Raw genomic sequence first — 24,978 nt, 5'->3', positions numbered from 1 at the left:
ACACTAGCAACGCTACTGCTACTGCAACTTATACAGACAAGGCTATGTAACAGAGTTTTGCCAGACTTTCATGCTTCATGTTTATTTTACTATAGATAATGTGAGGATAAAGGAATTGCCTATAAGGACTATTACAATCTCCAATTGTTACACTCGTAAATTGGATCACGCTATGAACTAGTACTTACAGCATGGGACTAAAGTCGCTATATAATGCAATCATACCAGTACACATATTTACTTATACCAGAGAGCAGAAATCAGATGTTGAATATATGCACGCTTAACCAACGACAAGCAATCAGCTGATGCCGCTTTTATGGTGAAGGAAGTGAATTCATCTGCCAAAACACAGTGATAGGATGATGAGGGGAAATAGTGCACATTGCTAAGCAGATGACAAAAAACTGACAACACTAACTTTTATCAATTTATAACGCCATAGCAGTTCTAAATATCAATGCACATCTTATTTTGTGCCCATAAATATTCGTTTATGCTTAATCGCATTATAGTATAACCAAGTCAATCAACCTAAACCCTCTGTTGTATTCACATATGCAAGGAGAAGGAAAATAAGGAAATTAAAATTTTCAGGAGTTTGTTGTGTGTGAGGGGAGGAGATTGCATAATTAGTTATGCTTTTTGCTAGAAGAATCTGTAGTAGCACTATGCACTATTAGAAGTGGTTTAGTCTGTGTAATAAGTTATTCAGAAAGATAGTGAGGAAATACTTTGGAGAGGCTTTTAAGTGAGGATACTTTGGGAGAGACTTCCCACCTCTCAGAGTAGGGAATTGTGTTGATTGGATTATCCTGATTTGATCAATACTACTACCAGTTGCCTTAATTGTGTGCTTTTAAAATGATGTAGAGCCTAATCTATCTGATTCACAGATACCATTAACTAATTGATGAAGAATAGCTGGCGATGGCATAAAAAAAAAGGCCTGGGACTCAACATTAGACACACAAGGATACGATTAGTGCTTGACTTCATGATCTTACCGAAAACAAACAACTTCTGAAGCATCTTAAACTCCATCAAAGTATTCATCAATAAGCCTTTCTATATTATCAGCAAGTGTAGGAGGAGCCCTCAAGCGTTGGTTATCTTCTTTCAGCTCAGCATTTTCCTTTCTTAGGTCTTCTATTATCTTCCTCATAACAGCATTTTCTCTCTTGAGTTTCTCATTCTCCAAAACATACTCTTCCTGTACATTATTGAAATTGTCAGTTAGAAGTTTGAACAGTACCACATTAATTTGCTTTGTTAAAAGCATATTTCCAATCTATAACCTACTCCTTCAAAAGATGACAAATAAGATCATAGTACCAATATATAAATCGACAACTTAACAGTAATCACCTTAACATTATGGGATGTCTCTGCACTCTGGTCCTCTTGCAAACCATACAATGAGGAACATTCCGCATAATCTTCAGTTATCACTGACACATCCATTGACTGCCTAGAATCCTCTGGTAAGTCTTGATTATCATGCTTGCTTCTTTCTGTACCTTCGTCTGGCTTCTTAACCAATATAGCATGTCGGCTTAAACTCTGTTTAGCAAACAAATAAAAGATTACAATTTAGCAACAAAAGTCATTTCAGTAGAGCTAAAAAACCTAACATCACAATTGTCCACCAGCTGCCAAAATTCAGATTTTCTCTACAATTCTCATAATAATGCACACATGGATATTTGTACATGCTTAACAACCTTAGGTGGGAGACCAACTGCTGCAGATGTTGTGGCTCTTGTTCTAGTTGACAGAACCTCTTCTCTCTCGAATTCTTCTGATGATATTTCTGATATTCCAGAATTTTCTGGAATATCAGCTTGCTGATCATGCTTAGGTGGGAGCCCAATGGCTACAGATGTGGCTCTTGTTCTAGTTTTCCAAACCTCTTCCCTCTCGAATTCTTCTGATGATATTTCTGATGTTCCAGAATCCTCTGAAATCGCAGCTCGTTGATCATGCTTGCCTCTTGCCACCCCTCCCTCTGGTTTCTCATTTAATAAAGTCTTCTGGCTTAAACACTGCAGGGCAATTGACAAAAGAATCAAATTTCAGCCCAAAATATATCATAAATTGAAATAAGTTTAATCCCACCCTGCCAGTATTGATCAGTAACATGATAGTATGTTTTCTTTATTCATACACATAAGCAGATAATATCCCTGAAAAATGTGGCTTTGCATGCCAATCAAGTTCCACTCTAAGTTGCAGGCTAGTTTCATTATGTCTAACCTTAGATGGGATCTCTTTCGTCATTGATGTTGTGATGTTTGTCCTAGTTGAGAGAATCTTTTCTCCTCCCGCAGCTTCTTCAGTAAGTAGCTCTCGTATGTAATCATTATTCATCTCAGTTGCTGTTGGTTGCAGCTTCAATATTACCTGAAGGTACAATGTTAACAGTCTTAACACCAATGTGCCGTTGAAAGTAAAATACTAGTTCATGGAAGATTGAAACTTCTAAATAGTAGATATATAACAACTAGCAATGGCATAAACCAAATAGAATTTCCTCACCTGATTCTCTTCAACCTCATTGAACTTGGAAGTGAACCAATGCCTTGGGCTGTTACACCTACTACTTTCCCAACGGCAAGCTCGAGGGAAGTCCACCGAGCAACTTATCAGAATTGGACGCCCAATGTCTATATGTTCGTAGGACCAAATCTGTTTACATCAGAAAGTTGAAGACCAAATCCTCATTAGAACCAGAAAGTCTATGTGTTTGACACGTAAAATGCAACTGCAAGTCTGATACTTAAAACATGGACAAGTCCAGTAGTTTGTAAAGCATATGATAATGTGTATTATTAGAGATTAAAGGCAACATCACTAAAAGCATATGAATTAAAGCACGCCATCCAGCACAAAGATGACAAGAGCTTACTTGAAGAAGAATAAGGCAACCTTCCATGCTTTTTATTTGTTCCTCTTTCCTTCTAGATAACCAATTGAATAGGTCCTCAACAACAGCCCTACCCCAAGCATACTTGGACACTCCATCAAGGTCTTTAAGAAAGGAAAGATAGCGCGAGTCTAGTTTAGCATTTGAACTTGGGAAAAGAATCGTCCCAAACATAAATAGCAAGAAATTCCTTACAAAATCTTCACTAGCATCATCACCAAGGGATTGTAACCTTCCCTCAATTGCAGACATACTGATTTTTTGATTAATTATGGTAGCTCCATACTCCCTTTCCATTTCGGATAATGGATCTTCTTCACTCAAACTTACAGGATTACCAACAGTACGCAACCCCAAGATCAATGCAGCATCCACATCAGTAATGGTAAGCTCCTTATCATGAAGTACAAATGCCCTTTTCTCACTGTCCCAGCGCTCCATCCATTCAACTAACAGATTTTTTCGTAGGTTATGATGAGGAACGCGAAGCAAATTTCCAAATCCGACTTTTTCAATAGCAGTTCTCTGATCATGTGTGAGCTGTTCCACTTTCTTTACAAATGAGGACATCGAAAATTTGGTGGTAAAGTTCCCAGCCTGCCAACAATAATAAGGGGCTTCATCTTGTTAAAAACATACAAAAAAAAAAAATCAACACATCAAATCTCTAGTTCTCAATCTATCTCAATACTTAAAACTACACATTTCCTCCTATAATATAACTAAGACTAGTTTAACAAAGCCATACACTCAAATTATTTGTTCCAAGCTTCTAGGAGTTCTTCCTATATTTTAACAAAACACACAAATCCTTAAGAATAAAACCTTTTTATTTATTTTCTTTGACATGCATCCTTTGATCTTCAAACCATTGAACAGAGAACAGACTCACCCTTCTCACATTACGCGATTTTCATCATACACCCGGGTGTAATTTTAATTTGAAACATCATTCACATACTCATATCCCATTTAAAGTTAATTAAAAGGCAACAAATCACATTTTTTTAACACCTTCCTCTTTCAATAACCTTTCTTAGTACCTAATAACTTTATTTTTCAACAAAAAGAAAAAACCTTTTGAATTTTACACATTCTGACATCGCATTGTTACATGAACTACTACATTTCAGCAAATTAATTTTTTTTAAAAAAATAAGTAACATTCAAGACAAACTACTACTTGGTGAAAGTTCATAGGCCGCTTCGGGCCGTGTTCAAATCCCGTCTACATCATTACCCTTTATCCGAATTCAAAGTTCAGAAACCAATTTCTAAACAGGACACCACGAAATTAATACCTGAAGCAACAAACAAATCAGTAAATCACATTACTGAATTACAAAGCAAGAGTTAATTAATAACATATTCAGCATTATAAAAAGAAAGAATTGATATACCGGATTGCGGGTTTCTTCGGATTGAGGAAGAATGGAGGAAGATCTTCTGGTACTTATTCTGTTGGAGTCAAAATCGAGAGAACTGTGAATAGAAACCGCCATTGTTGACCTCCTTGTGCTGCGTCTCATGATTGCGAAGATGAATTGTTCAGAAAATGGAGGAAAGAGAAACTTTTGTGAAGATGAAAGAGGAGAGAGAATGAGGAAGAGGAAGAGGAAGAGGAAGAGTTAAGCTTGCGAGGGAAGCTTTGAGTGTGACTGTGTGAGTAAAGAGGCGTCAAACGTTTTTAAAAAATAAATTTAAAAAAAATTATTATTGGGGAAATAAAATAAATAAATGGGTAAAGCGGGAAATAGATAATTTACTTCGTCCACCTTATGGAATAAACACACAGATTAATTCTCTCTCAAACTCTCATATTTCCCCCTTATTTCACAACACGTTATCAGCACTATCCCTAACCGACCGATCAGATTATTAAGGACCATGATCGCTATACACATCCGATTAAAAGTCATGGTTTAAAGATAACAAAGGACGATTTAGAACCCTATCTATTTATTTTTTAGTGGAATTTCAGGTTTTGTTGAAACTTTGCATTACTAAATAGTGATTGTTAACTCAACTTTATTATGAATTTCACCCTATATAAACTTGTGCACTAGTTATATGTAATTTGTCACGCATTGATACACATATATTTGCATGTGTGTCAATCTTTTTATATATTATGCATAGCCTCTTGACTATAATTAATAACACATTAAACTGATATAATGGATTGGAGCAAATTAAGTAAATTTGACAGTGGAGTGGTATATATCCAGATTCATACTACATGATCATGCTTGATTTAATTTAGCTTTTATTGATGACTTGATGTCTAGACGTTTATTGTACAAACACAACTTAATTTATTTATTTTCCCCTGCTAATATTTGACAGTTTATGAGCAATACGTTTTAGAGTATACTAATATTTTTGTTTGGTATGAGTGGTCATGTATAAATTCCTAATAATCTTTATACTAATAGAACGTTATGTTACCTTTAAATCCCTTTTCTTTTAATTCGTAATATTTATTTTATAATAAGTTACGTCTAATCTTGCAAAACTAGAATTTATTACTCTTGATATTATCAGGAATAATTATTTGTCTTAGATGTTGGATGTTGAAACACTTATAAATGTAAAAGTGCTTGGAAATAATACTACCAAAGGAAATATTTTCATACGTAGTATGAGATAGCAGCCAATACTATGAGTATATGTTTAATGGAGCACTAAAGTTTATGGACTAATCTTAATGAGGATGATTTACAAATCATGCTACTATTACATGAGATACATATAATAGGGAAGACAAGTAGTATATTACTAGTAACATGCATGCCAATATCCTATAATTAAAATTATTGAATATTTAATACAAAATATATATACTATAGTTTATGAAATACTCTAAAAGTGGTATACATATCTAAATTATTACAATAGATGGTCTATGACGTAAGAAAAGTTATGATAGTACCAATGAGATTGTATTCAGATATCACTGTCAAAATAGCATGCAAATAAAAATTGTATCTTGAGGAATTATATGATGGAACCGATAAATAATACGCATATGCAGAAGGAATGGACTTGTGAACAAGGGATCATAAATATATGTCAATTTTGATGTCGACATAATGATAATGATCAAAAGTTTATTATGGACCAGAAGCCCGATGAAATATGGATTTTAAATCCACACTGTACAGTATCTTACATTATTTTGAGTCTTATGTATGTTCATATACATGTATGAGTCATAGGTTAATGGATTATTCATTGCATATATATGTCGGAAGTTGTTAGATGCATTACTCATTGTAATTTTTGTTTAATATGTTATCATGTTTTCTATATCTCAAATTGCATACATTAGTTTCCATATAATATTTGTGGTATATGTAAATATTTATTATATATATATATATATATATATATATATATATATATATATATATATATACAACTTTGATGCAATATTAGAAAGACATATTTATATTCAAATGGGCTTACAATTATGATGAAATTATTTATGACTTTGATCTAATATTATTTATGAATCATGTAAGAAAAGTTCCCGAAAAACTTGTATGCAACGTATTTATAGCCCTACAAATTTTATATTTTGAATATTGTAATTATTATCAAACTTTTAGTCTATGTGACTACATCATTGACATCTCAACCTGAAGATTGAGTATATGAAAGTTAGTGAGAATTACTATTTGTATTTGCAAGAGAACTATCATGTCAATTATGAATATTCTAAAGAATATCAACAGAATACTTATGTGTGAAACTGTTTTATTATGGTCTAGAAGAACCATGATCAATTTATATAATAACATGTGTTATATTAATTCATACGAGATTGAAAAGCAACATTAATAATATCATGTGTTGCTATTAAGGAATGTTTGATCAAATAATATCATCAATTTATATTATTCACGACCCCCAAAAGAAGGCGTAACCGCATAAGTTTAACTATTAAAGTAACTTTATTCAAATATAGGTCTGGAATGATATAGAGATAAATCCATACATGGTGAAATGAAGGAACTTCATATGTTCACGTGAAGACTTGAAGATGCAAATTCAAATTAGGAGGGTCGAAGGGCAAGCTAAGGAATGATATTCTACTACATATGAGAAGACACATAGCCATATTGGATTCATTGCAGCACTAGATAATCTCAAGTTATGTATTCATCAGGAGAAAATACGCGCTGCACTCTTTTTCCCTAAACCATGGTTTTGTCCCACATTGGGTTTTCCTGGTAAGGTTTTTAATGAGGCAGCATCCCGAGCGTGGTTACACACGAAGAACGTTGTACTCTTTTTCCTTCATTAGGTTTTTATCCCACAGGGTTTTTCCTAGTAAGGTTTTAATGAGGCACAGTCTTCGATAATAGACATCCAAGGGGGAGTGTTATGAAATATTTGTGGATGTCTATATACTCTTGTACTCTTCGAAACATTCTAGATCTAGGGTTTATCATTCTCAAAGCAAACCCTAACATTGTATCTGTATATATATCCCCTACTCTATGGAATAAACACACACAAATTAATTCTCTCTCAAACTCTCATATTATTTCCCCTTTATTTCACAACACTTCGGAGTATTATTTTGAATTTAATGTCTTAAATAAGTGGTTGTCATTGTGTTTAGATTCTTAATAATGATTCATTGAACAATATATCAACCTGCAATACTTTGATTGAAATTCATGTTATGATGTCAATGCATAATTTTGACCATTAATATTTATAAGGAAAATTTTGAAAATAACACCACAAATTTTACAAAAAATGGATTATAACACCACAATTCTTCAAACTTTTATTATGACACCAAAAAAAAATCAAAAAATTGATTTCACCACCATTTAACGGATTCTTGGATGGAATCCATTAGTGAGGCTCACTGTGGACACATGTTACTCAGCGATTTATTTAAAAAAAAAATAAATAAAAATAAAAACAATATTTTAAAAAAAAATCCTAAATCCTAACCCAACCCAACCACACCACTGGAACCACCAGCCAAAGCCGTCGACAGCCCTTGACCTCCCGTCGGAACACCTTGACCTCCCGCCAGAACACCCTAACCTCACGCTGGAACACGTCAAAACCCCCTGACCTCCTGCCGGAACCCCCTAACCCTACCAAAACCGCCGACTCCACCTAATCCATCCTTCCTCCCTCTTCCCTAAAACTCACCCTAGCCACTGCAATTATCTCACGTGTACCGACTCCAGCACCCAGACAGTGACCCCCACCGAACTCTGTCTGCGCGACGACCCCCGCCCTAATCCCCACCCTAGTCTGCGACCCCATTCCTTGCTAGAGGCGGCTGGGGTGTTTTTTAGTAGCTGGGGTGTTTCCAGGATGGGTTAGGTGTGTTTTTCGGTGGCTAGGATGTTTTGAGATTGGCCCGGTGGGTTTTTCGGTGGCTAGGGGTGCCGACGGTGGGGCTGGGTTAGGTTTTCGGGGCTGGCGGCGGCAGTTCATGGTTGCCGGTGGTGGGGTTGGGTTAGGGTTTAGGTTTTTTGTTTTTTTTTTTGAATTTTTGTTTTTTTAAAACCAATCAATGAATGACACGTGTGCTTAGTGGGTCCCACTAACAAATTTCATCTAAAAATTCCGTTAAATGGTGGTGAAATCCAATTTTTAGGTTTTTTTTTGTGGTGTTATAATAAAAGTTTGAGATTTTGTAGTGTTATAATTCATTTTTTGTAAAATTTGTGGTGATATTTTCAAATTTTCCTATTTATAATTATATATTTTTAATAAGTATTTTAATACAATAAGTACATAAACACTAATCTAGAAATATTTTACATGCCAACATATGTTTATTATGTATTGATAAAATAATATAATCAAAACAAGCATATAGATAATGCAAAAGTTAAAGTGTTGCAATTATTATGAAATAGATGGAGAATTCATTACACTATTCATTTCAAGATAAATGAATGGTACGGAGTATTTAGGGCTTGTTTGACATCATTTTTTGTTTTCAGTTTTCAGTTTTTTTTAAAAAAACAAAAAACCAAAAAAGGAAACAAGAAAAAAGTGTTTTCACTTTTCAGTTGTTAGTTTTCAAAATTATCATGATCTTAATAAGTTTGACTAATTTTTTTATTAATTATACGGAGTATGACATATATATCATATGATTTTGAAGAACAAAAACTAAAAAACAGAAACCACAATAATGCCAAACGAACCCTTAGTTATTCACTCATGTTTTTATTTAAGTGCACCAATTTGATTTTGATACCATATTATCTATATACTCCGTATATACTTAGGGCCTGTTCTGATTGACTGAACTGAGCTGAACTAAACTTATTAGAGCTGAGCTGAGCTGAGCTGAACTGAATATTTTATGAGAGAAGGAAATTAAGATAAGAACTAAACTGAACTTAATTTATTAGAGCTGAACTGAACTGGACTAAAAATAAGCTGAAGAGAACAAACCTTTAGTTAGTTATTACGGAGTAGAATTTAAAAACGCAAACCGAAGTTGCCACATGTCATCCTTCTCTTTCACCTTTCTTTACAATCATTCTCTTTCCTTAACCCATTGTTTTATGTTTTTAATGAAATTCTCTTCATCTCCTCATTTATTTCTCAATAACTCTTTCTATTTTGTAATCTCTATTTTAATTCAACAAATTAAATTTTATAAACCTTTCCCTCTTCTCCCTCCACCTTTCAATTCAATTTATTCACATTCATCATTCAATTGACCTTTATCTTTCCTCTCTTCTAATATACATACAAATTTTCATTAAAGCTTTTTTCACATCACTTAAGTTCCAAATAAAAAAAAAAATTAGAGAAATATCTCTCAAAATTCTATTTAAATTTTCTACAACAATGAAGACAATGATTGAAAAGGAAAATATTGAGGCGGCAAAGAAGGAAAACTTGAATTTAACAAGAAAAATGAAGAGTTTCGTGCAAGAATACTATAGAAATTCCGTAGGTTGATATTGGTTGCATGTCATAGAATTTTATTTTCAAGATATAAAGCGCACTATAAGAGAAATATATTGATAAAGAAGAATTTTATAACTTCATATTTGATGTAAAAATGTAAAATTATAATAAGTGTTTGGTATTTAGTTTTTTTAATACAAATTGTTGATTAACTATCATGCAAATAGAGATTTGATTTTACAATTTTAAGCCATTTTTCAACAATTATTACTACTTATTTATTAAATGTAATTAATGTCAAAAGATGATGAAATGAATTCATTCAAGTGATTTGTAAGGTTTTAAATCTATAACTAATACTAAAGTAGAAATCGCTGATGTCATCTTTTTTCAAAGTTGTACATGTGGCGGTATTTCATGAAATTTCTCGCTCAAATGCTGGGGTATTAAATACCGCCATCCAAAATTATCAAAATCGCCAACATTTAGTGTGAATGGACAACCATACCCTTAGTACTTCACCACTATCTTCCCTCTTGCCACCCATCATTAACACCTTGACACCACCACCCCAATTGACGACTAACACCACCACCACCCTGACCGACGATGACCACCACCACCACCCTGACCGGCGACCCACCACATCCCCCTCAAAGACGACCCACCACCTTCCTTCTTTGGCGGAAAGGTGGTGGTTTTTTTTTTCTTTTTTTTTTGGCAACCGTACCAACCGGAGCCCAAAACGGTTACCGGGCACGATAACCGGTTTTGGGCTCTGGTTACCATGGAATCGGTTAAGGTGCACGGTAACCAGAGCCCAAAATCGGTTACCGTGTTGGGCTCCAGTTACCACGGTTGCCTGAAATAAAAAAAATATTAAACCACCACTTTCCCGCCGGCGAGGGAAGGTGGTGGGTCGTCATAGAGGAGGGTGTGGTGGGTCGCCGGTCAGGGTGGTTGTGGTCATCGCCGGTCGGAAGGGGTTGTGGGTCGCCGGGAGGATAAGGGGTGGTGAAGTAGGGTACGATTATCCATTCACTCCAAATGTTGGCGATGGTGATCATTTTTGTTGGCGGTGTTTAGCAATCCACTTTTTTTTTTTTGAAACAAAATGCTAATTAATTTCAAACATAGAGTAGCTATTATTTAGGTAATTAATTTAAAATAGGTACCTATTATTTTGGTTATGTATGTTGATATTATTTTTTTGATCCAAATGAAGAACAAGTCCGAGCAAAAAACAATTTATGTTGATATTTGTTTGTTGGAGTCTTTATAGGAGTTGTAAATTATTAGCATAGTTGAGGGCAATTAAATTAAACTTATGAACAAAAAAAAAATACAAATATACAAAGATAAATTAATGGTATGCACGGGTGCTTACCTAGTAAAACTAATAAATTAACCACAACCCGTGAGTAGAACAGGTCCAAAAACTAGTTTACATAACCAAATATCTGCGTTTTATCCCTACCTTATAAAAAGTACAAGATTACTCTTATGAATAGTGTTATGCCAATTATGCCCTTCAAAATGTGTATTTTGTAATGAATAGTGTTTGGACAATTATACCATCTAGACTATTTATTCACTCTCATTAATAATGATTACTTGTAAAAAAAAAATTATTAAGAATAATGCATGGAATTTATACCTCTTAATATATATTTGTTTATATATTTTTCTCATTAAAAAGTTGTCAAGAACTAAATTTGTGATCCAAGGTTAAATCGAAAGAGATTTTGGATATGGCTAGCTATTGAGCGCGCATCGCGCGTTAGCTGCCCTAGTATATAAAACAAACATAGCCACGTGGGTATCTATCAGAATAGTCTCGATATATAGTTTTCTGATATCAAATTTTTAATTTTTATAATTTAAATCTATATTATTGATAATTAAATTTATAATTAGTCAAATTTTCGAACCAGTAAATGTGTCGGTCTGATTACTTAAGATTAAGATGAAAATATGTACTCCCTCCATCACTTTAATCTTTACAATTAGATCATTTCTTTGTCACAAACAAATTCCAAATGTAAAGATTAAAAAAGTGACAAACAGTTGGAGTAAATTTCAATGAAAATAAGGAAATTCATTTTATTATTATTATTATTATTGACATCTCGGAGAGACAAATATGCTGATAAAGAAAATTCTACATTCACAATTTAAACAAATTCTATATATATATATATATATATATATATATATATATATATATATACATAATGTTACGTATGGGTTTTCAACTTTTCTAGCATCTCCTATTTCCCTCTACAACAAGCATTCTTAATCAGCTACATGTATATATATATATGCAACAACATCCCATATTCATTGTCCTAAAAATAAAAATTGAAAGGAAAACATTACAAAACCCCTCCCTTTACAGAAAATTGTAAAAATAGGTCATAATAACAAATGATGCATTTACATATGTACACCGTTGTTGCCTATATAGCTAGCTTATTAGCTAGCCAAAGCCTCCTTGGAATTAATGGACTCTTTTCCATCCGGCTTGATATTTACACGGGGGCTTATGAATGTGCAGCAGAAGAACCAAACTCCAAAAGCCAACCTCCACGACTCCATTATACTCTGTATGAGATCATAGTGGCACGACTAATGCAGCACCACTACCAGTATCTTCAACATAGATCTCAATCATGTCCCCATGTTTTGTCTTGTACACATGTTCATTTTGTGGGACTATTGTCATTGGCATATAAGGAAACAAAAGGATCGGCAGCACCAGCAGCAAGTAGCACTTGATAGGGATGGAAAGTAAGACAGCTTATCGATCCACTCTTCTGAGCCATGAATGTTGGATGACATCGAATGGTGCCTAGTTGCTCACCTTCTACACTGAAGATTTTAATAAGCTGCTTTGAAGAAGCACTGGCTACAATTGGAGCATGCCGATGAACAGCTAAGGCTGTGAGAGTGCCCCTGTGGGCATCAATACTGAGGTATGCATCGCTGTGATTTCTAATATCTAAGAACTGAATATCACCAGCCTGAGATGCACTGACAATCTGGAAAAAGAAGAGTGAAAAAACACGTGGTTAGGCAGCACTGTGTAAGTTACAGAGTTTTTTCCCCAAAAAAACTTGGATTTACAGCAGTATGTATGTATTACTACCTCTGTTACACTTTGTTCTTTACACTTCTACATATACCTTTTTCTGCGATAATTGTTTTTTTTGAAAATTATTTTATCCTTCCTTACCCTACTTGATCAATCACTTGCCATTAAATGGCCAAATTTTTATGCTTTTGCCACATGTTTCCCACTTTGTTAATCTCTCTTCTTAGTTCTTACCTTTACGTGCAAATACTACCTATTACAAATAGTAGTACTAATTATCACTTTTATCTAATTTATTCTATTTTACAGCTACATAAATAATTATTTGGCAAGTACTCACCTTGCCCAAATCTAGCCCTGGTTGAAAGCCGATTCCCACAACTCTTTCAATTCTCTGAATATGCGGGTGAGCAGCACAAACAAGCCTAGAAAGGAGAAAAACAACATTAGAAAAAAGTCAAAGAAGGTTACATATATCTTTAGATTTTAGCCATGAAAAGAGGCTTGGGAGAAGAGACTCTTAATTTCACCAAACATAGAGTAAAGAACATCAAGAGCAGCAGAAAATAAATGTAAAGTATTCTCATGCTTGAAATTTATATCTAGCTTCTAAAATTACATTTCATTTAATCATTTATTGGATTTGATAAGATATGAGCGTGGTACACAAGAAAAAGCTTTAAAATTAGTGAAATAATCGATAAAGAGAGAAGATTCAACCAGTCCCTTCCATTGGCTCTAGTGAATATCTAAACTTTAACGTAATCATTTTTTTCCCTATACAACCCCTTCAGTCATTCATCGTCTTTTTTTAGTTCTTAACACATGTACTAAATAACGGTATTGGTCATAGTAAACCATAATACAGCTATCCAAACTAAACTTCAAGGGCCAATCTGCAAGACTGCAATTAATATTATTCAAGTCTTCCACATAGTTGCAACACTATCAACATGTCCGATGCACTAATCAAGTCAATTCAAACCCAAGAAAAGCACAAGTATGACAGGGAAAGCTAGCAATATGTATAGCTTAGACTACATACAATGCAATTCATAAGCAAAAAAAAAAAAAAGAAGACATAAGAAGAACCCTAAATCAGCTCACATTTCAGGTGTTCTAATGTCAAAGACTCTGACAGAGCCATCAGCGAACCCAGCAGCAAATTGACCTCCATGAACTTGAGAAGCAGCCTGCAAACCCATTTTAGAGTGTTAACCAGACAATAGAATCTGATCAAACATAAAACAAAAGGACAGCAGCTTATCATAATCAGTTTGGTAGGCTAATCATGAACAGAAACTAACCCTTTGGAAATTTATTTCATATGTGTTTCACTTAAATCTCCCCTTCAGTGAGGTTCAAGATAAAAAAAAAATGTTCACACATTTGTTTTTGGGAAGAGGTTTGGAGGGGAGAGCTACTGTTCAATGTTTATTTCCTTTGATCATTCCATTAGTCTACTTGGCATAATGGCCCCATGTCTGGATTTTATTGCAGAACTGCTTGAAATTTACATTTCCAAAGGCCTCCACTTGACTAAGAGATAGAAGAGCTTCCTTCTTCTATTGAGACTTTCAACATTCAATTGAATACAGAAAAGGATCCAAGGGTATGGATTGGAGACTCTTTCAGGACCAAAACATGTACTTTCTCTGTTGTTTAACACAGCCTCCTCACTTTCCAATTTTCCTTGATGAGGGAAGCCATACATATTTTTGCATTTACCTTATTATCTAGATTCTCCAGTTGTAATAGTGCACTGCACCTGAATATCTCTCTTATGCAATTTTTTTTCTTGTCTTTTTATTGTAAAACTCTCTGAAGTGCCTATTGGCCACTCCATATGTATGGTCACAGGTTGTCTTATGGGATCAGTCAATGAGAATAAGCAGTTTCCACTCTCTTTATATCTATTCCTTTTGACATTTCTGATAACATATTTGATTTGGAAGGCAAAAGTAAGTGCTAGTGAGTCATATATTCATATTATTTCCTTCACTATGAAATGGCAATCACCTTTGGAGGAGGTTTTTTTTCTTTGTATCAAGAATCTTGGGTTTGCCCTTTAGTGGAGGTGAATTGGCTACAAATTCGTTCTCAAGGTTTGTTAAGGACAAGGAGAACACAGTGCATTTTTATGGAAGCTTTGTGCTGTGTTTGAAGTTCCCAGGAGCTTCATTATCTTCTGATTTGGTTGGGGACAAAGTAGCTTATCTAGCAAATTTATGGGCTAAAGCTGCAGGGACATTAAAGAGCTAATTGATTGGAGAAATTATGATAAACTGGCATAATCTGTAGTTAAAAATTTTGATTTAAGGACAGACTTCTCTCTTTTACTCATTTTTTCAGCAAATAATTACTCCCCCGTTCAATTTTAATGGTTACAATTTCCATTTGGATGATCCAAAAATAGTTACACTTAACCTTTTTTTACATATCCTTACTCTGGGTCGACAAGGTTTTCTTTTTCACCATTGTTTTCTTTCCAAATTCCACTCTTTCCATAACTCTCTCGCAGTTCCAATATTTTTCTTGGTTAAAAAAGTGAACTAGTGAAGTGTAACCATAAAAGTGTATATTTTTCTCATCAAAAATATATTAAAAAATAATAATAAAAATAAAAATCATAGAGTAAGATAAGAATTGAATGAATAAACGAAACACTAAAGATAAGAGCTCAAACATCAATACAAATGCAACAGGTAACTACTTTTTTGCAGGGGTAGGGATTAGAAGAGATACCAGTGCTGATATACTGTTATCAGGGGATGAAGGAATGGAGTGCAAAAGTTGTTCTTTGTCAAGATCCCAGACCTTAATTGAAGGTACATCCCCAGCCACAAACTAAAGAAAAGTAGATGGAAATATTTTTGAGTTTAGACTAATTATCAATTTGTATAAAATTCAAATGGCTTACTTAACAAGTGCTTACTAAGTATCCAGATTGTTGTTGCCAATCCACATTAGCATTCAAATTACAAATAGTAGGTCCATGAACAGGCAGAGAAGAGAAGGCAGTCACAAGCTTCTGTTTCCCCATTTCCATGTAGTCTTTCCATATTCGAACATTTCCATCACCTTCATGAGGAAGACATGAGTTAAATTCACCCTTGGCGCTAATAATATGGTGCGACTTTATTGCTTAATGTGTAAGAATTTTCAGACTCAGTGAAAATTAAAGAAACATAGACGAGGAACATTTACCAGAAGCAACAAGAAGCAAGCTATCATCAAGTTCATTCAAAAGGCAGAGCTTAGAAATTCCAGAGTCGTGAAATTCATGATTGTCAAAAGTATTCAAAAGGGCAGGTTCCTCGTAGTTCCAAACCCTGAGAGAAACAAAAAGTGGAAAGTCACATGTAGGTGAGCAAATAATACTTAATAAAACATCAGCTGTGTTCAACCAGCTGATAGGATGATAAAGCATCCCAAAAAAAAATTAAAGGGGAACCAATACCCAAAAAAAAAAAAAAAAAAAAACAAAGGGTAGATTTGCACTATGTTACTTGGACTCGGGTACCCATGTCCAACATGGGTACGTGTCCAAGCGTCCGACTCGGCTATTTTGTGAAAAAATTCCATGATTTTTAACTAAAAGTGAAGTGTCCGGGTGTCATACCAATGTCCGAGTGTCGAGGGTCTGACACCGGTACGTGAGGTGAAATGAAGTGTCCGAGTAACATAGGATATGCACTTAAATCTGGTGTCAAACTATAAGAAGAAACAAGCAAAAGAGATTGACTAAACTAATTTTGCTAGAAAAGATAATAATGCTTCAATATTCAAATCAAGGTCACCCAATTTGCTAATATGAGATCCAGTACAAGTTTGTATTTCTCTACTTTTGTTAAATTGAGCCAAAAGCTACCAATTCACTAGTATAAATTGCCTTCGTCGGCTCCCGGCAAGCAAGTGTGTGGCAAAGTAGCCCATTGGGTAACACAGGTTCAAAGTTTTTTCATCAACTTTAAATGCAAAGCCTCTCTATCTTTGCCCAATTTGTCCAAAAGCCCACTTGCACAACATGTGCAGACCACCAAACCAATTGCAATAACTATAACCCAAAAGATACAAACTGAGACGCAAACCAATAACAGAAAAGAAAATTACCATGAACAAGCTTAAAAATAAGCCGGCTGCTGAAAGCATAGTGTCCAGAGGTGTATTATGGTGTATTTGACATTTAAACACCAGATGTAAACAAACAAGCAGCATTTGCAAGACAGTTCGGCTAAGTTTCCCACTTTATGCTCTACAAACCCTCCGAATATTATAGACTATTGAACCCCAACTCATCAATCATCAAAATTTGAGCATAAACCAAAAAAACAATCACCTAAGAAATACTCGCTTTATTTCCAAAAAGTACACACATGCCAATGCAAAATTTTGACCATTAATATCTTTAATTGCATATTACCAAAAATTATACTCCCTCCATTATCGCAACACTAAGCATTGCACAAAGATTTAAGAAATTTTAAAGGTGGGGACCAAAGGGGAATTTTATAACATAAAGTATAGTTAGTGGAGATATATTTATTTACTAGTAGAAGAGAGATATAATAATTATAAAAAAAAAATTTAGTGCAACTGGGGTTGGTAGAAGAGAGAAATAATACAAATTAATATAATTGTGCAAGTAGGGTGAGTAGTAGAAAAATAATAAATAGTAGTTGGTCTTTACCAAGTAACAAAATGTTGCAATTATTAAAAAATAGATGCAAAGAGAAAGTGTTGCGATTATTAAGAAATGGAGGGAGTAAAAAGAGTTAATATTATGAATATATGCATTGTGACTAATCTAATAGCACTTTGCAAAATAACAATTACATCATATACATGGTCAAAGTTAGTGTAAGAGTAGTGCAAAAGGCAAAGTGATACACTCAATCTGAAACAAAGGAGGCAAATTCTACAATAAAAACTTCTAGAAAGCAATTGTTCCATTTGTATACGCCCTCATTTTTATTTTTATTTTAATTTTTTTTTTTTGTTTTTTACGTCTTGCACTTTGACCAATAAAGAGTTTTAAGGTAACTTAATTGACTTTAATATATTAAGATGTAAGTGGGGTTGAGGTATTAAAAAATTATAAGATAGTGGAGTTAAAAGTTTATTGAAAAGAAGGGATGTAAGAGGGGGAAAAAAAGTTGTAGCGAGTTAGAATTGAGATCATGAGAGGAAAGAGATAATATTAAAAATTTAGAGTGTAATAGTTTTTCAAAAATGGAAATGGAAGTTTAACACTTACAAAAATGGCCGCTATTAATAAGTGTAACACTTAAATACGGAGACAGCGACAACTTGTTCACTTAAATTGAGAGCATCACATGTATTGATGTATACATTACGCGCATACAGAACTGTGTCACACAGAGATGGGCAGCAAGGGCACTTAGTGCACAAAAATAGCACAATTACATCAACCCTTGATCTTATATCGGCAACTATTTTGTCTATAATCTTCCAGAAAGAACCGGTATCAAACTTTCCTACAGCCAGAACTACAGAAGTTGATTTGATGGTTTACAATAAGAAGCAAGCCACAAAAACCCCCTCACAGAAACCTCTACACTATTAAATATCAATATGAGGAAACTAATCACAAATTACAACCTGTTCTGCTGAAGTCAGCTGAACTATTGAAAGAGAAACACATTCAGAAGTCTCAGCAATGGAATAAACATCAGATATTTCACTACTTTACATTCTATGTACCCAGAACCTAACAAAAAATAGACTTTAAAATAGATCTATTTAAATGCAAAAACCTACAAACTATAACCTTCTAGATGTTAACCGTAAGCATTTTAATAATAAGCATAAACAAATACTCCCTCCGTCCTGTCCTTTTATAAGAAGCTTGTATTCTTTTTTGGGATAACCCCACATGCATATTTGTACCCCCAACGAACTTCCTTAATTCCCGTGAAAAAAACCAAATAGGCTTCTAATAAAAGGGCGGAGGGAGTACTAAGTTCTCAAGATACAACTAAGGCATTGGAAAGTAAATAAATTAACAAACATTTTCATACCTAATATGTTTCTTCTCATCTGCTGCAATCACAACAGGAGAGAAAGGTTGTAATAAGGTGGTTTTTGTACCATTTTCAAACTTCGTATCCCAGCTTGCAATCTGATTATATAGTTTGCTAACTGCTGCAAACCAAATTTTTAAAATAAAGGATCAACATGTCAATCAATGACAATCAGAAGAAGTTCAGATCACAATCGACACAAAACAAAGCCAACTTACAATAATTTTGGCATTTCACTATGAGGTCCGAGGTTGATCTTTCCTTTGCTTCCCTCTTAGCTAATAATTCTTCAGCATCATCTGGTGGTGTAAGAAGAGGTTTTGAGAAGTGCCCATAGCTCCAATTATATATGTTTGACCGTGGAAGAAGACTGCACTCAGTATTAGCATCAGACCCACCATAACCTAGTGGATCTGCCAAACCTAAATCTGGAGAGTTGAGCAAGTGTGGTCGAAACTCCGAGGAAGAAACTCTTCTTATTCTTGCCAAGTAACTCGCTTTAGGAATACAAATAGGTGGAGTTCTGAAAGTTAATGGAAAATGACCTGTAAAGCCACCACAAAGTCAGCTCAGTATAAAAAATCTTAGCAAAATACCAACTAAATCTGAAATTCTGAATACAGAAATTGTCCAAGGAAGATACTGCACTGTAGCTTCAGAGTACACAGCCAATGATACAATCAATCAACAGCACCAAATATTGTCGCTAACACATTATGAAAATTAATAAGGGTGTACGTTTGTTAGCACAAAAGAAAATATCCAAGGAAGAAATTACACTGTAGCTTCAGAGTAAACAGCCAATGATACAATCGGTCAACAGCAACAAATATTGTCGAATACATTATTAAAATTAATCAAGGTGTATGTTTTTCAGCTTATAAGATGATTCATACCAGATCTCATATCAACATACCAGAATTCATATCAAACCATGATGATGATCGAGCTAGTCCAGAAAGCCGCACAGCAGCAGAAGTGATAGGCTCACTTGGCCGAGCATTGCTAGTGGAGGGCACGATGGGTCTTGCAACCTGTTCAATGCCAATGATAGAGAGAACTCTCCGCCCAAGTCTTGCAATGCGAGGAGATGGGTCCTTTGCTAATGTACACATGGATAATATGCAATCCAAATAAACACTAGTATCAAGAGGTCGAGATCTAACATGCTTCATTATTCCATTGCCGACACCATCATTTGATGCACCAGAATCAGAATATTGAGATGAATCATCTAAAAGAGGAGACCCATGCATTATTCCAGTAGTAGCCAGTGGATTACTTGTGGAGACTCTCCCATCTCGAACAATTAGAGTACTGTCACCCCCAATCCTCAACATACAAATTTGAGAAGTAATAATACTTCCCGGAGTACTGACCCCAGTGTTTGGCTGGGATTTCCAATACATGGCAGCAACAGCTTTGAGATGCTTGTTATGGCCAAAAGCAAACCGAGCTAGAGCTGATCAAATAGCACAGGGAAACAGTTAAAGGCAATTTAAAAGTTGAAAGGGAACAAAATATTCATATTATGAGGATGCACATGTGGCAAGGTAGACAGACTAGACACAGCTTTCACCAACATGAAAATTCCTGATATATCAAAATATGTTTCCTCGATTATTAGCGTAACAGACTAGTTTCATTAACGGTAGTCTAGTACAAAATGTCATAGAACATTGTCTTCCTACAGACCTACACCACATCTAGTTAATAAATTTTCACCTCACATATCAATAAATGTCAATAAATTCAGAAGGCATAACACATTAGCAATCCAAAAAGATGTAGAGAGTTAGATTCAGTGGTGTTCAAGCGTCCGACTCGGCAATTTTGTGAAAAAATTCCATAATTTTGAACAAAAAGTGAAGTGTCTGGGTGTCATACCCATGACCAAGAGTCGAGGGTCCGACACGGGTACGTGAGGTGAAATGAAGAGTCCGTGTAACATAGTCTCACATATTTGCCTGTCTTCTCTTCTACTTTTATTTTATTTTATTAATTCATTTATTTATTTTGCGGAGGAGCCATGGAAGGGCCGTGGGTCAAAATTAATGTTTGGTAGTACCACTCTTACCCTTAAAATTATACATTTTTCAATACAAGAAGCAACCTTAGAAGGGCATATTATAAGTGCAACATTTGCTGGTTGTTCATGTGGTTAATGATGCTAAATACATTATTGTTGGTGTGAGAAAAACTAAATTTTGAGGATGATTAATTTTAAAAAAAGCAATGAACGATCATTGAAAGAGAAAAGGAATGGGTAGTGATTAATCATGGAAGAGTGATATTTTTTAGGGGATGTTAGTAAAGCTTCCACCAATCCAACATCAAACAACTATGACTTAAATTAATTTTTCTTTTTTTGAAATTGCCACATCAGGGAATAAATAGCAATAGATGTAACCATTGAGATTTCTGAAACTTTTTAGTTACTAAATATTGTACAAAATTTAGGGTCACCATTGAAGCTGACATAATGGTGTTGAAATTTTGAACAAGGAAACAGACCTTACTCCAAACAAATACTACTTCCGTTTCATATTTTTTGCAACTTTTGCCAAAAATGGACGCTATACATTATTTGTAACTAATGTTTTCTTTCCTTTTTAGGTTGTCATTTCTTTGTGTCTCTCTCCTCATTACATACATTCCTATTTTTCTCTCTCTATCTTACACTCACAAACAAATTTTGCCTAGGAGTCCGTGCCCCCTTCAAAATTGCAAAAAATGTGAAACAGAGGTAGTATATAGAAAAATTTGATATTTTAGCACAATATAGGCATGAGCATGCATAATTTGGATGGAATTTTCAAATACTAAATATGTAGTTACAAACTAAGGGATAGCTTTTATCTAGTGATATAACAAATCAGGCATAATAAATTTTTTCATAGTTAATAAGTTATTGAGATTTTAACTTAAACATTCAAGAATTCAACACAATTAGTTAAAATGGGTTAGGTTAATGTCCAGGGTTTTCAGCACATTTATAATACTAATTTGACACGACACAACCCATTTAACAACCGTAGTCATCATTGAGAATTTCCAATATTTAATATTGCCCCTGTTCTTTTAGTTGCACAATTTGGGATATAAATGTAAGCCATTAGTTTTTTTTTTTTTTTTTTTTTTTTTTTTTTTTTTTTTTTTTAATATATACTTTCACAGTATCAAATTCTTTATAATTTTCCAAAAAGGTGATAAGGATATAAATGTTTTAACTCCAAGTTGTGCAATTAAAAAATGAACAGAGGAAGTGTACCACTTACCTACTGCAACCTCAGCCCTGACAAGAGGGCTTCCATCTGAAACAACACTTAAAAGGTTTCTGATAATAGTAATTTCAGCTTTTAGCTTTTCATCATCATCACACTCATCCCCTCCATCTCTAGAAGAGTTGAATCCAACACCAAGAAAAGTTCCCAATACAAATACAGCAGAGGCTCTAACCTGAAAAGTAGGCATTGTTTGCTTTCATACATGGGAGAAGATAATAATTTAACTTTTATAACAAAACACATTTATTGCTATAAAGTACGATAGGCAAACCTCAGATTGGGGCTTAGAGAGTAGAGAGGATGATATCACAGCAGCACCTGCCTGTAAACCTACTAACTGAGCCTCTGTAAAACCCTCCCACATCTTTCCCAGACAGAGACAAAGCCACTGAAGAAATAAAGGTTCAGACTGAGCATTGTTCGGAGTTGAATCTTGAAGGTGCTTAAGGCACACATCAAGTAAACCAGATTCAATACAAGCCTTTTGTCCCTCTTTATGCCCATCAACAATGACGGCTAAAACAAATGCAGCCATAGCACGCTGCTCAGGAAAGGCTTCCAAGCTGTCAAGAAATCTAATAAAATATGTATAACCTCCAACTTTCACTAGATCAACCTGACATGACTGACATTCAAGCAAAAAAATATCTTTAGAAAGAACCCGATATGAATGGATAACTTCATACAGCACCTTCAAATGTGTGAAGACAAAAGCAAATTGACAGCGGACTACTGGAATAGTACATAATAAAACACTATGTTTCGTATTTACCTTATCATGAGCAAGAATCTTACTCCAAATGAAAACAAGAGTTTGTTGTAGTTCATGTGCTGCAGTTGGCAACAGCTTAAGCAGAGTTGGGAAGTTACCAATAGACAATGCCTACAGGAAGCAGAAACTCCTTATTGCCAAACTTGCTGTAAGCATAAGCCATAAGAGGAGCAACAGGTCCCAAAAATAAATAAGTAAAAGGAGTTTCAAAAGCAAATGTGCTAGTAATGAATAACTACCAAGTCAACAGCCCAGGGACCCATATCAAGGAATCTCGCAAGAAGCTCCAGCGCCCGGAAACGATGACATTGACTAAATAGGGCCTACATCAAACAATGAAATTAGTCACTATAGTCAAACCAAATACGATGGTCAAACTACAAATAAGGTAATGACCAAAAAGATACAGTAGTTTTAACTTGTAAGAAATGAGAGCATATATAAATAGTAGACTCCACTCTCCACTCCTAGCACACCCAAGAAACCTCTTCTTTTTTTTTTTTTTTTTTTTTTTTTTGGCCATAATCCGAGCAAACATATCTAGTAAACTGTGACAAGGGGAGGGACTTAGGGAGAATTGCAATAAAGCCACGACCAAACGCAGATATTGCAATCAAGATACAGGCTTGGTAATCAACTCTATCCAACTTGTCTTTTTCTAATGAAATCTTAAATTAAAAAATATGATCTCATGGTCGAAAAGTGATTAGCCTCTTTAAACTCATTAGTACATCAATTAAGAAGACCAAAATATTCACCCACCCAAACATCCATAGTTGGCCTTGAACCAACCCAAGCCTACATCATAAGAATAATGCATAAGCTGGCTACCACTTAAATCCTAACAAACTCATGCTTTCACTTGTCAGTTGGACCCCAACACTGCCTTTGAAAAAACAATTACGGAGTATGGTTTTGTAGCAGATAGCTGCACTAAATTCCTGATAACGCAGTCAAAGCTTATCCAAAAGTGTAACTGCAGTAGAAAGAGCACCAAGAGCAGAGACATTAGGGTGTATCTTCAATTTATAGACAAGTTAATTTAAACCTAAAATCCCTTTTCCTAAAGTCAAAAGGGGGCTTTCACTCAGAAGGTCGTTCAGTTCTGTCCCTTCACTTGCATTGTAAACCTCGGAGCATTAAGCAAAACTGAAAACACCTCAATAACATCATATCCAACACTTCCCAAAAAAAAAAAAATATGATACTCATGAGAGAGAGAAAGAGAGAGGGTTACGTATTTTCTACACCTGAAGAACAATAGCCAACTGCTCTGGTGGCTTCTTTTGCTCACATCCATGCGCAAGCCATATTTCAAATGCTGTCAGCTGCTCAGGGAAGAAAGGGCTAGGCTGAAAGAAATAATCACATTATTACTCATTAACTCGTGACAAATTTATGTGAAAACAGATTCCCAGAATCCTCCAGGATACTAGGGTCATGTTTCTAAACATTGTTCATCTCAACTTAAAGTGAGAGATCCATATTAAATGGACAACAAGCACAAAAGGCACACACCTGGAACTCCGCAGTTGGATCATGAATCAGTGATGGAAGTTGAGAAAGACAAATTTCAGCAGCCATGTCCCATGCATCCCTACAGTCAATTTTACAGAAAAACATTAACAAACTTGGTGTGAGAAAGAATTGCTCGAGCATGGGTTGCAATTACTTACCAAATCCCATTTTGACTTTTACAATTTTAACAAACAGAATTGTTTAGAAGGTAAGCAATAAAAGGCCAAGTAGGTACCAGTTTTTATGAAAAGACTGCGTAATACAATTTTGTGGATGACTATACGGAAAAATTACTTTTGGTTCATGTAGCCGACCCCACTTATGGGATTAAGGCTTTGATTGATTGATTGATAGGTACCAGTTTTTATGAAAAGACTGCTTTGTACAGTTTTACTCCCTCCATCCCTTCATTGCTCCATTTGACT

General features: G+C 34.7%; 2 protein-coding genes across 2 annotated transcripts in view; both read right to left on the bottom strand.

The window, feature by feature from the left end:
- Nucleotides 1–49: 49 nt before the first annotated feature.
- On the bottom strand, nt 50–4,536 carry LOC145572666 (uncharacterized). The gene is made up of 8 exons (XM_081631633.1): nt 4,327–4,536; nt 2,909–3,523; nt 2,539–2,688; nt 2,257–2,403; nt 1,725–2,045; nt 1,369–1,563; nt 1,008–1,213; nt 50–341 (listed from the first exon to the last, which is right to left on the bottom strand). Exons 1-7 carry the CDS (start codon nt 4,453–4,455, stop codon nt 1,034–1,036), a joined length of 1,737 nt encoding a protein of 578 aa, XP_081487759.1. The 5' UTR covers nt 4,456–4,536; the 3' UTR covers nt 50–341; nt 1,008–1,033.
- Nucleotides 4,537–12,088: 7,552 nt separating this feature from the next.
- The window catches only part of LOC145570642 (regulatory-associated protein of TOR 1-like), a 30,060-nt gene continuing 17,170 nt past the window's right edge, over nt 12,089–24,978 (bottom strand). Inside the window, exons 9-23 of the mRNA XM_081629777.1 lie at nt 24,554–24,632; nt 24,286–24,387; nt 23,275–23,358; nt 23,036–23,146; nt 22,535–22,888; nt 22,255–22,435; nt 19,893–20,438; nt 19,195–19,521; nt 18,974–19,097; nt 16,140–16,264; nt 15,868–16,013; nt 15,678–15,779; nt 14,040–14,125; nt 13,273–13,357; nt 12,089–12,879 (exon numbers count right to left, since the gene is read on the bottom strand). Coding sequence (XP_081485903.1) covers nt 12,541–12,879; nt 13,273–13,357; nt 14,040–14,125; nt 15,678–15,779; nt 15,868–16,013; nt 16,140–16,264; nt 18,974–19,097; nt 19,195–19,521; nt 19,893–20,438; nt 22,255–22,435; nt 22,535–22,888; nt 23,036–23,146; nt 23,275–23,358; nt 24,286–24,387; nt 24,554–24,632 — 2,791 coding nt within the window. The 3' untranslated portion in view covers nt 12,089–12,540. The remainder of the gene's footprint in view (nt 12,880–13,272; nt 13,358–14,039; nt 14,126–15,677; nt 15,780–15,867; nt 16,014–16,139; nt 16,265–18,973; nt 19,098–19,194; nt 19,522–19,892; nt 20,439–22,254; nt 22,436–22,534; nt 22,889–23,035; nt 23,147–23,274; nt 23,359–24,285; nt 24,388–24,553; nt 24,633–24,978) is intronic.

This window comes from Chenopodium album, chromosome 12 (assembly GCF_948465745.1).
Source record: "Chenopodium album chromosome 12, dcCheAlbu1.1, whole genome shotgun sequence".
In the NCBI taxonomy this organism is placed as follows: domain Eukaryota; kingdom Viridiplantae; phylum Streptophyta; class Magnoliopsida; order Caryophyllales; family Amaranthaceae; genus Chenopodium; species Chenopodium album.
Note: the sequence above shows the minus strand (reverse complement) of the source record. Positions and strands in the feature narration are given on the sequence as shown.